The 16559-nt window shown below is 43.2% G+C and overlaps 1 protein-coding gene and 1 pseudogene across 1 annotated transcript; both read left to right on the top strand.

Moving 5' to 3' along the window:
* Nucleotides 1-709: 709 nt before the first annotated feature.
* On the top strand, nt 710-1214 carry LOC117191637. Its single transcript, XM_033396448.1, has 2 exons — nt 710-1014; nt 1076-1214. Exons 1-2 carry the CDS (start codon nt 710-712, stop codon nt 1212-1214), a joined length of 444 nt encoding a protein of 147 aa, XP_033252339.1.
* A 10-nt stretch (nt 1215-1224) lies between these two features.
* On the top strand, nt 1225-7374 carry LOC117191755 (annotated as a pseudogene).
* Nucleotides 7375-16559: the final 9185 nt, after the last annotated feature.

Here is a 16559-nt window from a genome sequence, read left to right as displayed (position 1 = left end):
GTCCGTTCACTAAGAAATTACAAGAATCTCCGTTTCATTTGAAGCACAGCTACCCTTCTTTCATTCATTCAGTAGTTGCCAGCTTAATTATTACTATTTATATGAATATTTTCTCTTGATTAATCCGCACGCATATTCACACGCATGAATTCACTACGCAATGCGGAATGGAATGGAATCTCTGATCGCCTGGAAATTCTGTGTAGCATAGCATGTACATACATATGTACATATGTACTTGTAAACTACGAGTAGGTGCAAAATGGTATCCAAACTCTGTCCGGACAGCACTAAAACAATGTATCAAGATCTTTACGAGTATGCGTTGCAGATCGTATATTGCACGATAATACCAGACTAGACTATAAAAATAAAACACCTACTCGTACAGGCAAGGCAGCATACTCGTACGGGCACACACATGAACACTCATTCGTACGTTCCGAATCCGTCCATTGCTCGCAAAGATTTATGGCCGCTAAGGCTAAGCACTTTGATAATATAGCCAGCGTTTTGTTTATTTACCACTTTGTGTGTTTGGGCTAAAATGCGAGTAATCACGAATATATTTAGCGATAGGTGTGCAGGAAATCCTTTGGGGCGTCACTCAAGCCCTCATATCGTATATTTACAGCTCTACTGCGGTCCCATCGTCTCCCCAAACGCACAATGCCAATGGGGGCCAGGCGCAGGACACTCGGCTCGAAGCATGTCCAAGCAAACGCCAGTGGAACGCCGGAAGGAGAAGCCAGCATTTCAACGATTCAAGGATCACTGCCGCCACTTCACGGCCTTCATGTTCAGCAATGTGGGCATCATGCTGCTAGTCACCTTCTACACGATTGGCGGCGCCTTTATATTCCAGGCCATCGAAATCTTCAAAAACGAGCGACTCTGGTCGGAGAAGCCGAATCGGTTCATCGAGCGCAATGTCAGCGGGGAGTGCCTCACGCGCATCTGGGAGTTGACGGCCGAAAACATTAGTTTCTTCGACCACAAGGCCTACAGGAAACGGTGACATATAGCTAACAACTGAGCAAATCATAAACTAAACTAGACTATTCTACGCTTTTAGTGTCAATGACGTACTTCTGGAGTACCAGCGGGCGATTGTTAAGAAGCAACTGAAGGGACCCGATGTGGAGCAATGGAGCTTCTCGGGGGCCTTTCTCTATTCGCTGACCGTCATCACAACTATCGATATGATAACATAACAACCCACTCCGAGTGGGGTAAGCTGGCGACCATTCTGTATGCGATAATCGGGATGCCTTTGTTCCTGCTCTACCTCTCAAACATTGGCGATGTGCTGGCCAAGTCCTTCAAGTGGATTTACTCCAAGGTCTGCCTGTGCCGCATATGTCCTGGAGTGGCCAAGCGCCGGATAATACGGGAGAGACGAAAGATGCGACATCTTGCGCGGGCGGTGAGTGAGAGCGTCTCTCATCAAGTGGGATATCATCACACATATAATTTCAGCTCCAAATGCACCACATGGAGAGTGGCGGCGGAAGCAGTAGCTACTCCAGCAGCAGCTCTACCACCAACAGCAACAGCAACAGCAGCAGTAGCACCGACTACACGAAGAGCTCTTATCACAGCTCCAGCATCGTGGATGTGGCGTACAGCGGATCCGATTCGGATATTGAGCGAGAGATACGCGGCAGCACGGATGAGATAACTGTCCCTCTGACAGTCTGCATTTTTGTCATGGTCGGGTAAGAGCTGCAGACTTCTTAAAATGCTGCCACACACAGATCCCTTAAACACGCTGCACTCCTTCTCTTTCAGGTACATTCTGTGGGGTGCCTTGCTCTTCGGTCGCTGGGAGGACTGGAACTACTTGGATGGCAGTTACTTTTGCTTAATCTCGCTCAGCAGTATTGGATTTGGTGATTTGGTGCCAGGCGACCGGGTGGTAAGATCATCACGAATACAAATAAGAACCGTCTATGAACTTTCTCTTGATAGATAACCGCCGATAGGGACAAAGTTGAGGTCAGCTTTATTCTCTGTGCCGTATATCTATTGCTGGGAATGGCCGTGATTGCCATGTGCTTCAATTATAGTCATTATCTATGATTCTGCGTTTTTAGTTTTTTCGAATGTGCAATATTGTGGATGCAACAGATTTTCGTTCTTTGTGGGGGCGGAAGGGGGTGGGGCGAAATTCTGAGATAAACGTTTTATAGTGAGATCTAACAGAAGTGCGGATACCAAATTTGGTTACTCTAGCCTTAATAGTCTCTGAGATTTGTGGATGCCCCAGATTTTCGTCCTTTGCGTGGGCGGAAGGGGGTGTGGCGAAATTTGGACACGAAACGGTCAAGGTCCGATATCACAGGAGTGTGGATACCAAATTTGGTTGCTCTGGCTCTTATAGGTTCTGAGATCCTTGAACTCATATTTTGCAATTGGCAAAGCCGACCATGAAACCTGTGTGTTAGAGAGAGACAGAGCGAGAAAGAATGAAATTGTTTTCTTGATTCTGGCTATAATAATTATACGATCTGGTTGAGATTTTACACTCTAGAACATATAGTCATCCTCTACGATTCTGCGTTTTTGGTTTTATCGTATCTTTAAAAATGTGGATGTCACAGATTTTCGTCCTTTGTGGGGGCGGAAGTGGGCGGGGCAAAGTTTTGAAATATTTTTGTAGCAGTGACATATCACAGATGTCTGGATCCAAAACATCGTTGCTCTAGCTCTTATAGTCTTTGAGCACTAGGCGCTGAAGGGGACGGACGGACGGACGGACGGACGGACGGACAGACGGACAGACAGACAGGGCTCAATCGACTCGGCTATTGATGCTGATCAAGAATATATATACTTTATGGGGTCGGAAACGATTCCTTCTGGACGTTACACACATCCACTTTTACCACAAATCTAATATACCCCAATACTCATTTTGAGTATCGGGTATAAAAATAGGGAAATTCCGCTCAGCGGTAGTCCTTACATTTCAGTTTCCCACAGAAAAGCGGTTTCCATAAGTGTTTTCCAAACAATTCCAGATGCCCATGACGCATTTTAGTGCTTAACTAGAAGGCCAAGAAAAAGTGGAAAGAGCCACTACCAAGAAATAAATATATGTAGGTAACAATAAAATTGCTGATCGGAGTAGGGGCTTAATCGACTACAATGCATCCATTTCCTTGATATAGCATCAAATTTATATCGATTGTTTTGATCTTCCACCAGTCCAATATACCCATGACCCATGGGGCAGAGACAAAAAACAGGCCAGCCCAGAACTACAATACATTAATTAGCGAGCAGTTTCCGCCGTCTTCAGCTTTGATCTTTATTTGCGGCTAATCTATGGATTTTTGGGTAAGCAGACCACAGCATAAATGTCTTGAAAGGCTATTCAAAGAGCAATTATAATTAAAATATCTACGCAATGCAGAACAGATATTTTGTGCAATAGAAACTGACTTTACGGCCTGATGGACCCCAGACAGCGAAGGCGCATTGCGCTTTGCCATCCAAAAATATCGCGGAAAAACTCGTCAAGATTGCCATTTAATTGCCGACTACAAACCGGACCGGACTGCACTCCGCCGCACTCTTCACTGCCCGGGACCCGATAGTCCTAATTGAGCTGTACCTCCCCTGTATCTTCTCCTCTGAGATCATCTTAATCATTGTACGAATATCAAGAACATGCTCGCTCGTAGACATTCCATTTGGCAGGGAGCAGCTTTTTATCTCGGTTCCGCCCCTAATGTGTTTTTCTTTTCGCATCCCGTCTTGTGTATTTTTGTTAGACCCCCCCGTCTGCCCAACGAGTCTTTTCCCAGTGTTTTTATACCCGATACTCAAAATAAGTATTGGGGTATATTAGTTTTGTGGTAAAAGTAGATGTGTGTAACGTCCAGATGGAATCGTTTCCGACCCCATAAAGTATATATATTCTTGATCAGCATCACTGCTACAAAAATATTTCAAAACTTCGCCCCGCCCACTTCCGCCCCCACAAAGGACGAAACCAAAAACGCAGAATCGTAGAGGATGACTATATGTTCTAAGGTGTAAAATCTCAACCAGATCGTATAATTATTATAGCCAGAATCAAAAAAACAATTTTATTCTTTCTCGCTCTGTCTCTCTCTAACATACAGGTTTCATGGGCGGTTTTGCCAATTGCAAAATATGAGTTCAAGGATCTCAGAACCTATAAGAGCCAGAGCAACCAAATTTGGTATCCAAGCTCCTGTGATATCGGAACTAGACCATTTTTTGTCAAAATTTCGCCACACCCCCTTCCGCCCCCACAAAAAACGAAAATCTGTTGCATCCACAATATTGCAGATTCGAGAAAACTAAAAACGCAGAATGATAGATAATGACCATATCTATCAGGTTGCTGAATCTGGATCAGATCAGATCATTTTTATAGCCAAAAGGAACAAATCAATTTGCACTGGCTACGCAGCGCCCGACGTCACGCTCAGACTGATTTTCTGTCTCTCTCGCACGCACTCCTTGTCGTGTCGTTTAATATTAGCGGCGTCTGCCGGAGGAGAGCCATACTGACTTAGTATCGGGGATAACTGTAGAGTTGCGGTGTCCGCAGCAACTCAACGTTCCCCCTCGTTCATTCTGCTATCTACATTTTTTTGTTCGCCTGCTGATTTTAAGGGCGATTACAACATCAGCAACAATCCATTACAAGCAAAAGCACTTCCCGCAACACACACCTGGTACCCAGCATATGTACAATGTTGTGAAGAGATCTATGTGACTTGTACAATTTATTCCTTCATTCTTTTTCTATCTAACGACAAATATTAGAGCTGTTTCGACTCGCTCACTCCGCCGGGGCGCTACTTACTGAGGAAAACAGTGGAAACAGCGAGTGCATGGAACCAAAATTTCACATTCTAATAGATAAGTCCGTTCACTAAGAAATTACAAGAATCTCCGTTTCATTTGAAGCACAGCTACCCTTCTTTCATTCATTCAGTAGTTGCCAGCTTAATTATTACTATTTATATGAATATTTTCTCTTGATTAATCCGCACGCATATTCACACGCATGAATTCACTACGCAATGCGGAATGGAATGGAATCTCTGATCGCCTGGAAATTCTGTGTAGCATAGCATGTACATACATATGTACATATGTACTCGTAAACTACGAGTAGGTGCAAAATGGTATACAAACTCTGTCCGGACAGCACTAAAACAATGTATCAAGATCTTTACGAGTATGCGTTGCAGATCGTATATTGCACGATAATACCAGACTAGACTATAAAAATAAAACACCTACTCGTACAGGCAAGGCAGCATACTCGTACGGGCACACACATGAACACTCATTCGTACGTTCCGAATCCGTCCATTGCTCGCAAAGATTTATGGCCGCTAAGGCTAAGCACTTTGATAATATAGCCAGCGTTTTGTTTATTTACCACTTTGTGTGTTTGGGCTAAACTGCGAGTAATCACGAATATATTTAGCGATAGGTGTGCAGGAAATCCTTTGGGGCGTCACTCAAGCCCTCATATCGTATATTTACAGCTCTACTGCGGTCCCATCGTCTCCCCAAACGCACAATGCCAATGGGGGCCAGGCGCAGGACACTCGGCTCGAAGCATGTCCAAGCAAACGCCAGTGGAACGCCGGAAGGAGAAGCCAGCATTTCAACGATTCAAGGATCACTGCCGCCACTTCACGGCCTTCATGTTCAGCAATGTGGGCATCATACTGCTAGTCACCTTCTACACGATTGGCGGCGCCTTTATATTCCAGGCCATCGAAATCTTCGAATACGAGCGACTCAGGTCGGAGAAGCCGAATCGGTTCATCGAGCGCAATGTCAGCGGGGAGTGCCTCACGCGCATCTGGGAGTTGACGGCCGAAAACATTAGTTTCTTCGACCACAAGGCCTACAGGAAACGGTGACATATAGCTAACAACTGAGCAAATCATAAACTAAACTAGACTATTCTACGCTTTTAGTGTCAATGACGTACTTCTGGAGTACCAGCGGGCGATTGTTAAGAAGCAACTGAAGGGACCCGATGTGGAGCAATGGAGCTTCTCGGGGGCCTTTCTCTATTCGCTGACCGTCATCACAACGATCGATATGGTAACATAACAACCCACTCCGAGTGGGGTAAGCTGGCGACCATTCTGTATGCGATAATCGGGATGCCTTTGTTCCTGCTCTACCTCTCAAACATTGGCGATGTGCTGGCCAAGTCCTTCAAGTGGATTTACTCCAAGGTCTGCCTGTGCCGCATATGTCCTGGAGTGGCCAAGCGCCGGATAATACGGGAGAGACGAAAGATGCGACATCTTGCGCGGGCGGTGAGTGAGAGCGTCTCTCATCAAGTGGGATATCATCACACATATAATTTCAGCTCCAAATGCACCACATGGAGAGTGGCGGCGGAAGCAGTAGCTACTCCAGCAGCAGCTCTACCACCAACAGCAACAGCAACAGCAGCAGTAGCACCGACTACACGAAGAGCTCTTATCACAGCTCCAGCATCGTGGATGTGGCGTACAGCGGATCCGATTCGGATATTGAGCGAGAGATACGCGGCAGCACGGATGAGATAACTGTCCCTCTGACAGTCTGCAATTTTGTCATGGTCGGGTAAGAGCTGCAGACTTCTTAAAATGCTGCCACACACAGATCCCTTAAACACGCTGCACTCCTTCTCTTTCAGGTACATTCTGTGGGGTGCCTTGCTCTTCGGTCGCTGGGAGGACTGGAACTACTTGGATGGCAGTTACTTTTGCTTAATCTCGCTCAGCAGTATTGGATTTGGTGATTTGGTGCCAGGCGACCGGGTGGTAAGATCATCACGAATACAAATAAGAACCGTCTATGAACTTTCTCTTGATAGATAACCGCCGATAGGGACAAAGTTGAGGTCAGCTTTATTCTCTGTGCCGTATATCTATTGCTGGGAATGGCCGTGATTGCCATGTGCTTCAATCTGATGCAGGTAAGTGATCGTATTCTGTCGTTTAATGGATCTAATGATTATTCTTTATGATAGGAGGAGGTCGTACACAACATACGAGCTATTAAGCGGGGATTCAAAGCCTGCTTCCGTTGTCGCAGCTCTTAGAGGCCTCTGGTCCGGGTCTTGGGTTCCCAATTACAATTACGTTTTATCGTACTAAATTATAATTATTTAAATTTATTATCTTTAGGTAGATTTGTACATATAGTAGGGCTAACTACGACTAAGTAGGACTAAAAAAAATGTTTCTTCATGAAAGGGACATTTAATACGCTGCTACACCCTAAGACATATTGCAATTAACTTGAAGGGCGAACAGTAAATTTTGAAAACGTAGACAAATCAGCGGCAATAAATCACGTGCGCTTCATCCATTTCATTGGCTTTTTATTTACCGTATCTAAACGCTATTGTCTTGCCAGCAAAGCCTTCACCTCGTGGTCTAGTTGCAGCTGAGGGCTGGCGGACAGCTCTATGTAGTTAGGCACTGTGGAGGAACGCCTATCCATGCAGGCCTCCTGAAACTGTTGGACCAACTCTTCGGCTATGTTCCATTGGGCAAACCGCCTGCGCACTTCTATATGCATGCTCGGATTTGGACCCTTCGTTGCAGATAGTGGTTGCCGTTTCTTGTTTTGCACCGGCGACCATTTCGTCGGCTTGGCTTTGCCGGTATTGTCGGTCTTACGACGCGCGTAAGTGCGCTCCGGCGGCTTCACCCGTATTGAGCTTCTCAGAGGTGGGCTTGCGTTCAAATTAGAGTTGGGTGTGCTCGACACACTCATCCTCGCGTCTGTGATGCTCAAAACTTCAGGCGGCAGAAGCGGAGGATGGGATTCTAAGCTGGAGTTCGAATAGGACTGGTTCACATGAAGAGATACGTCCTGTATCTCGGATTCGAATGGAATTGCTTGGCAACGCGCTGGCTCTGGTGTCAGCTCAACGGTTTTGTCGGCAGCGCGGATTCGACGAATAGAAAGTGAAGTTGGAATTGCTTGGCAACGCGCTGGTTCTGGTGTCAGCTCAACGGTTTTGTTGGCAGAAAGTGAAGTTGGAGTGCTCCTTGCCAGAGGTGGTGGTAGTGTAGACGAAATCATCCTCTTCGGTGCTCGCACCGGCGGACTGCTCACAGGTTGAACGGTCGGGTATACAGCATAATGTTTTGGAGGGTGATCCGGTCTTTGACAATCTGCGGTATGAACAGCTCCGTGTCATACCCCGGGCACTCCACCATCACCACGGCCCTTCCCGACAGCAACTGAATTGTGAATGATAGCTCCGCCCGCGGACTTTTGCTCACCACCGCCGGCAACGACGGATTCGATTTTGGTGGTGTGGGTGCCATTGTAATGAATTAACGTACGCCTTCCGATGGAGATAATTTTTACCAAAATTAATATCAATGTTGTAGCAAACTATTTGTGTGATGGCTGTGTATAAGAACGATGTAAGCAACTAGAAAGAACAACTAGAATGAAGTAAAACAAACTGTGAACTTACTGGAATGTTTCCGACTGAATTTGTTGGTCAAAAAAGAGAGGCTTCGATTGTGCTCGGTGATGGAATTTTTATAATTATTATAGGGCTGCAACATCGATAGTTTTTTTTATATGGTTTTATCTCAGAAAAACGTCTGGTGCAGTGCAATGCTAGGACTCTATGACTAGTCTGTGCTATCCTACTCGTATTTTCTGTTTTAATTAAATTATCACCTATAAATTAAATATATATGTAATGAAAACATATCGATAGTTAATGATATCGCACTATCGGCAGTCGATAGTACCACTAACCATACAGTATATAGATGGCCAGTTCATACAACGAAAGCGTCACACACTGGCTAGCGCGTTCAGTACCCCAGAGTGACGTCATCATGAGAGAGAGAGCGCAGAGAGAACATCTTTGCATGTGTTAGTGCACACGCAATATGTGTCGACAAAAATATGTGATTGTATGCTTTTTCAGATTTTTTGAACTCTCTCAGGTCTGGTTCTGTTTTGCCACCAGCATGTTTTAGTGTATGGGTGCACATGCATTCTCACGTACTTTGCGTGTGTGTGTTTAGTATTGCTGGCCGCTAGAACTGAAATTTGAGTTTGGTTCTTGTTTTGGGTCTTTTGATGGACTGACCTACCGCCACAAAATAAATGAAGAACGGGCAGGGGGTGGGGGTATGGTACACTAGGGCGCGGGAAATGAAATAAAAGCTGTTATTTGTTTGATTTATACCACAAAATATAAAATATTACAATAATATAATTACACATTTATTTCCTTATTTTAAACAGGTTTATTATAAATTATAAAAATTATGCAAACGCCGTCGGTTCTCGACTTTTTTGTTTATTATAACTAAAACAATGATGTATCTAAATATACAATATAAGAAAAAATATATATATACTTAAATAAATATGCATAAATATAAATGGAATTGGTTTTACATATATGTATTTCAAATCAATTGTCAATCGCGCGCTTTCCGACGGGAATCCGCAAAGCAAAATTTAGATGCCGGTCGCACCTTGAATACTCTCATGGACAATACCCATAAATTTTCTAATTCAATTATAAAATATCTTATGTACATACATATGTACATAAATATTAAAGTTTATTACATTCGGATATTTTATTTTGATATATTTAATCAGCATTTCGAGACAAAGTCTCACAAATTCAATTTAAACGAGGGGGAACGTTGTGAGTTGCTGCGGAGACCGCAACTCTACATTTATACCCGATACTTAGTCAGTAGGGCTCTCCTCCGGCAGACGCCGCTAATATTAAACGACACGACAAAGAGTGCGTGCGAGAGAGAAAGAAAATCAGTCTGAGCGTGCCGTCGGGCGCTGCGTGGCCACTGCAAATTGATTTCTTGCTTTTGGCTACAAAAATGATCCGATCTGACCCAGATTCAGCAATCTGATAGATATGGGCATTTTCTATGATTCTGCGTTTTTAGTTTTCTCGAATGTGCAATATTGTGGATGCAACAGATTTTCGTCCTTTGTGGGGGCGGAAGGGGGTGGGGCGAAATTCGGAGATATACATTTTATAGTGCGATCTAACAGAAGTGCGGATACCAAATTTGGTTACTCTAGCCTTAATAGTCTCTGAGATTTATGGATGCCCCAGATTTTCGTCCTTTGCGGGGGCGGAAGGGGGTGTGGCGAAATGTGGACACGAAACGGTCAAGGTCCGATATCACAGGAGTGTGGATACCAAATTTGGTTGCTCTGGCTCTTATAGGTTCTGAGATCCTTGAACTCATATTTTGCAATTGGCAAAACCGCCCATGAAACCTGTATGTTAGAGAGAGACAGAGCGAGAAAGAATAAAATTGTTTTTTTGATTCTGGCTATAATAATTATACGATCTGGTTGAGATTTTACACTTTAGAACATATAGTCATCCTCTACGATTCTGTGTTTTTGGCTTCGTCCTTTGTGGGGGCGGAAGTGGGCGGGGCGAAGTTTTGAAATATTTTTGTAGCAGTGACATATCACAGAAGTCTGGATCCAAAACATCGTTGCTCTAGCTCTTATAGTCTTTGAGCACTAGGCGCTGAAGGGGACGGACAGACGGACGGACGGACAGACGTACAGACAGACAGGGCTCAATCGACTCGGCTATTGATGCTGATCAAGAATATATATACTTTATGGGGTCGGAAACGATTCCATCTGGACGTTACACACATCTACTTTTACCACAAAACTAATATACCCCAATACTTATTTTGAGTATCGGGTATAAAAACACTGGGAAAAGACTCGTTGGGCAGACGGGGGGGTCTAACAAAAATACACAAGACGGGATGCGAAAAGAAAAACACATTAGGGGCGGAACCGAGATAAAAAGCTGCTCCCTGCCAAATGGAATGTCTACGAGCGAGCATGTTCTTGATATTCGTACAATGATTAAGATGATCTCAGAGGAGAAGATACAGGGGAGGTACAGCTCAATTAGGACTATCGGGTCCCGGGCAGTGAAGAGTGCGGCGGAGTGCAGTCCGGTCCGGTTTGTAGTCGGCAATTAAATGGCAATCTTGACGAGTTTTTCCGCGATATTTTTGGATGGCAATGCGCAATGCGCCTTCGCTGTCTGGGGTCCATCAGGCCGTAAAGTCAGTTTCTATTGCACAAAATATCTGTTCTGCATTGCGTAGATATTTTAATTATAATTGCTCTTTGAATAGCCTTTCAAGACATTTATGCTGGGGTCTGCTTACCCAAAAATCCATAGATTAGCCGCAAATAAAGATCAAAGCTGAAGACGGCGGAAACTGCTCGCTAATTAATGTATTGTAGTTCTGGGCTGGCCTGTTTTTTATCTCTGCCCCATGGGTCATGGGTATATTGGACTGGTGGAAGATCAAAACAATCGATATAAATTTGATGCTATATCAAGGAAATGGATGCATTGTAGTCGATTAAGCCCCTACTCCGATCAGCAATTTTATTGTTACCTACATATATTTATTTCTTGGAAGTGGCTCTTTCCACTTTTTCTTGGCCTTCTGGTTAAGCACTAAAATGCGTCATGGGCATCTGGAATTGTTTGGAAAACACTTATGGAAACCGCTTTTCTGTGGGAAACTGAAATGTAAGGACTACCGCTGAGCGGAATTTCCCTATTTTTATACCCGATACTCAAAATGAGTATTGGGGTATATTAGATTTGTGGTAAAAGTGGATGTGTGTAACGTCCAGAAGGAATCGTTTCCGACCCCATAAAGTATATATATGCTTGATCAGCATCAATAGCCGAGTCGATTGAGCCCTGTCTGTCCGTCCGTCCGTCCGTCCGTCTGTCCGTCCCCTTCAGCGCCTAGTGCTCAAAGACTATAAGAGCTAGAGCAACGATGTTTTGGATCCAGACTTCTGTGATATGTCACTGCTACAAAAATATTTCAAAAGTTCGCCCCGCCCACTTCCGCCCCCACAAAGGACGAAACCAAAAACGCAGAATCGTAGAGGATGACTATATGTTCTAAAGTGTAAAATCTCAACCAGATCGTATAATTATTATAGCCAGAATCAAAAAAACAATTTTATTCTTTCTCGCTCTGTCTCTCTCTAACATACAGGTTTCATTGACGGTTTTGCCAATTGCAAAATATGAGTTCAAGGATCTCAGAACCTATAAGAGCCAGAGCAACCAAATTTGGTATCCACACTCCTGTGATATCGGACCTTGTCTTTTTCTCGTCCAAATGTCCCCGCAAAGGAAGAAAATCTGGGGCATCCACAAATCTCAGAGACTATTAAGGCTAGAGTAACCAAATTTGGTATCCGCACTTCTGTTAGATTTCACTATAAAACGTATATCTCCGAATTTCGCCCCACCCTCTTCCGCCCCCACAAAAGACGAAAATCTGTTGCATCCACAATATTGCACATTCGAGAAAACTAAAAACGCAGAATCATAGAAAATGGCCATATCTATCAGATTGCTGAGTCTGGGTCAGATCGGATCATTTTTGTAGCCAAAAGCAAGAAATCAATTTGCAGTGGCCACGCAGCGCCCGACGGCACGCTCAGACTGATTTTCTTTCTCTCTCGCACGCACTCTTTGTCGTGTCGTTTAATATTAGCGGCGTCTGCCGGAGGAGAGCCCTACTGACTAAGTATCGGGTATATTTGTAGAGTTGCGGTCTCCGCAGCAACTCACAACGTTCCCCCTCGTTTAGTCTGTGTTTGAATTCGGAATCTCTTTTAGTCACGAGTACGACACAATATGTTTTCGCTGTAAATAATGCAAACGTCGATTGCAAATTGGTTTTAATTAAGTATATACATATATGTATATTTTTTCTTATATTATATACAGTATGTCAAGAAACTCTTTACACACTGAAAATAAATTAAATTTTTTGACTTTGGATAAGAAAATAATGGCCTTTGGTTCAAATTTATCAAATTTTTTTAATTCATAACCATTCAGGGATTAATTATAAAGTAGTTAGTGAAAAAAAAATAACAAAACTATAAATAGGTAACTTAAAAAATAACAAAAACAATGATTACTCATTTTTGACACTGTCAAGAAAGTCGTTTAATATTAGCGGCGTCTGCCGGAGGAGAGCCCTACTGACTAAGTATCGGGTATAAATGTAGAGTTGCGGTCTCCGCAGCAACTCACAACGTTCCCCCTCGTTTAAATTGAATTTGTGAGACTTTGTCTCGAAATGCCGATTAAATATATCAAAATAAAATATACGAATGTAATAAACTTTAATATTTATGTACATATGTATGTACATAAGATATTTTATAATTGAATTAGAAAATTTATGGGTATTGTCCATGAGAGTATTCAAGGTGCGACCGGCATCTAAATTTTGCTTTGCGGATTCCCGTCGGAAAGCGCGCGATTGACAATTGATTTGAAATACATATATGTAAAACCAATTCCATTTATATTTATGCATATTTATTTAAGTATATATATATTTTTTCTTATATTGTATATTTAGATACATCATTGTTTTAGTTATAATAAACAAAAAAGTCGAGAACCGACGGCGTTTGCATAATTTTTATAATTTATAATAAACCTGTTTAAAATAAGGAAATAAATGTGTAATTATATTATTGTAATATTTTATATTTTGTGGTATAAATCAAACAAATAACAGCTTTTATTTCATTTCCCACGCCCTAGTGTACCATTCTTCATTTATTTTGTGGCGGTAGGTCAGTCCATCAAAAGACCCAAGACAAGAACCAAACTCAAATTTCAGTTCTAGCGGCCAGCAATACTAAACACACACACGCAAAGTACGTGAGAATGCATGTGCACCCATACACTAAAACATGCTGGTGGCAAAACAGAACCAGACCTGAGAGAGTTCAAAAAAATCTGAAAAAGCATACAATCACATATTTTTGTCGAAACATATTGCGTGTGTACTAACACATGCAAAGATGTTCTCTCTGCGCTCTATCTCTCATGATGACGTCACTCTGGGGTACTGAACGCGCTAGCCAGTGTGTGACGCTTTCGTTGTATGAACTGGCCATCTATATACAGTATGGTTAGTGTTACTATCGACTGCCGATAGTGCGATATCATTAACTATCGATATGTTTTCATTACATTTATATTTAATTTATAGGTGATAATTTAATTAAAACAGAAAATACGAGTAGGATAGTACAAACTAGTCATAGAGTCCTAGTCCTAGTAACTATCGATGTTGCAACCCTATAATAATTATAAAAATTCCATCACTGAGCACAATCGAAGCAAAGATTATACAATACCAAGATGTTGCATGAGCGACCAAAAAGCTGTTCTATGGCGGGTCCTAATGCTAGGACCCAAATGGTACGATGGAGCGCGCGGGGTTTCAATTCCCTTTTCGCCTGTACTTCGTCTCTACCGCGACCCCGCTTCCCCTCGGTTTCGTCTGTTCGGAAATGCCTTCACCGTCGAAGCGGTGTTCGCGGATCGCCGATGTCTTTGGAGCGGCACAGTGGGACCTTTGGCCGTCTCAGCTTGCTAAATTAGTTAGTTAGTCAATAAATATTTGCACACTGAAAAAATGTTAAACTTTGAGTGCTTATATCTCCTAAACTAAAACTATCTTGAAAATTCGATTGGCAAATTCTCTATTAGATGCGTACATTAAATTTATCTAAAGCACTCATACAATTTTTTGACTATTTCGGCTGAGTCCCCACTGTGCCGCGCCAAAGACATCAGCGACCACGCTGCCCTACGGTTTCGGCACGCAGGCACTGACATGCTTTCAGTGCGCTTGTGTGTGAAGCTAAAAGCCGTATATGCTGCGGGCGAAACCGGTTTATGGCCGTGCCGACCTAGGACATACACACATATACACAACTACAAGCATATTTCTGGGTTGGCTAGAGCTCGTGCTGACTGAGGCATTGACGAAGCCGAGTAGCACTTCGGAGGCGAAGGTAGCGTAAAAGAGAATTGAAGTACTAGCCCCGCGCGACCGTACCATGAAGCGTCAAACGAAAATTGAACGACGGGGAACGTTGTGAGTTGCTGCGGACACCGCAACTCTACGGTTATACCCGATACTAAGTCAGTATGGATCTCCTCCGGCAGACGCCGCTAATATTAAACGACACGACAAAGAGTGCGTGCGAGAGAGACAGAAAATCAGTCTGAGCGTGACGTCGGGCGCTGCGTAGCCACTGCAAATTGATTTGTTCCTATTGGCTATAAAAATGATCTGATCTGATCCAGATTCAGCAATCTGATAGATATGGTCATTATCTATGATTCTGCGTTTTTAGTTTTCTCGAATGTGCAATATTGTGGATGCAACAGATTTTCGTCCTTTGTGTGGGCGGAAGGGGGTGGGGCGAAATTTTGAGATACACGTTTTATAGTAAGATCTAACAGGAGTGCGTATACCAAATTTGGTTACTCTAGCCTTAATAGTCTCTGAGATTTTTGAATATCCCCAGATTTTCGTCCTTTGCGGGGGCGGAAGGGGGTGTGGCGAAATTTTGAAACAACCTCGTCTCGGTCCGATATATTAGGAGTGTGGATACCAAATTTGGTTGCTCTAGCTTTTGTAGTCTCTGAGATCTAGGCGCTAATGCTTTACTCTAAGCAAAGCCGCCTATGCTACGTGTGTGTTAGAGAGATACAGGGCGAGAAAAAATGAAATTGTTTTCTTGATGCTGGCTATAATAATGATACGATCCAATTCAGATTCCGCAGTCTTAAAGATATGGTCAATCTCTACAATTCTACGTTTTTGGTTTTCTCATATCTTTAAAATTGTGGCTGCCACAGATTTTCGTCCTTTGTGGGGGCGGAAGTGGGCGGGGCGAAGTTTTGAAATATTTTTGTAGCAGTGACATATCACAGAAGTCTGGATCCAAAACATCGTTGCTCTAGCTCTTATAGTCTTTGAGCACTAGGCGCTGAAGAAGACGGACAGACGGACAGACGGACGGACGGACAGACAGACAGGGCTCAATCGACTCGGCTATTGATGCTGATCAAGAATATATATACTTTATGGGGTCGGAAACGATTCCTTCTGGACGTTACACACATCCACTTTTACCACAAATCTAATATACCCCAATACTCATTTTGAGTATCGGGTATAAAAAGCATTTGTTCCTCATGCGACATCTTGGTATTGTATAGTCTTTGATCGAAGCCTCCCTTTTTTGACCAACAAATTCAAATTTTATCATAATTTTCCAAAAAACAGTCGGAAACATTCCAGTAAGTTCACAGTTTGTTTTACTTCATTCTAGTTGTTCTTTCTAGTTGCTTACATCGTTCTTTTACACAGCCATCACACAAATAGTTTGCTACAACATTGATATTAATTTTGGTAAAAATTATCCCCATCGGAAGGCGTACGTTAATTCATTACAATGGCACCCACACCACCAAAATCGAATCCGTCGTTGCCGGCGGTGGTGAGCAAAAGTCCGCGGGCGGAGCTATCATTCACAATTCAGTTGCTGTCGGGAAGGGCCGTGGTGATGGTGGAGTGCCCGGGGTATGACACGGAGCTGTTCATACCGCAGATTGTCAAAGACCG

The sequence above is a fragment of the Drosophila miranda genome (genome assembly GCF_003369915.1).
Source record: "Drosophila miranda strain MSH22 chromosome Y unlocalized genomic scaffold, D.miranda_PacBio2.1 Contig_Y1_pilon, whole genome shotgun sequence".
In the NCBI taxonomy this organism is placed as follows: domain Eukaryota; kingdom Metazoa; phylum Arthropoda; class Insecta; order Diptera; family Drosophilidae; genus Drosophila; species Drosophila miranda.
The sequence above is the reverse complement of the archived record's forward strand: the minus strand, read 5'-3'. Positions and strand labels throughout refer to the sequence as shown.

Bases quoted from the DNA above. Each gene is read 5' to 3' on its own strand.
- LOC117191637 (XM_033396448.1), top strand. From the start codon at position 710: ATGTCCAAGCAAACGCCAGTGGAACGCCGGAAGGAGAAGCCAGCATTT. The intron at 1,015-1,075 runs GTGACATATAGC...CTACGCTTTTAG, and splicing joins CACAAGGCCTACAGGAAACG to TGTCAATGACGTACTTCTGG.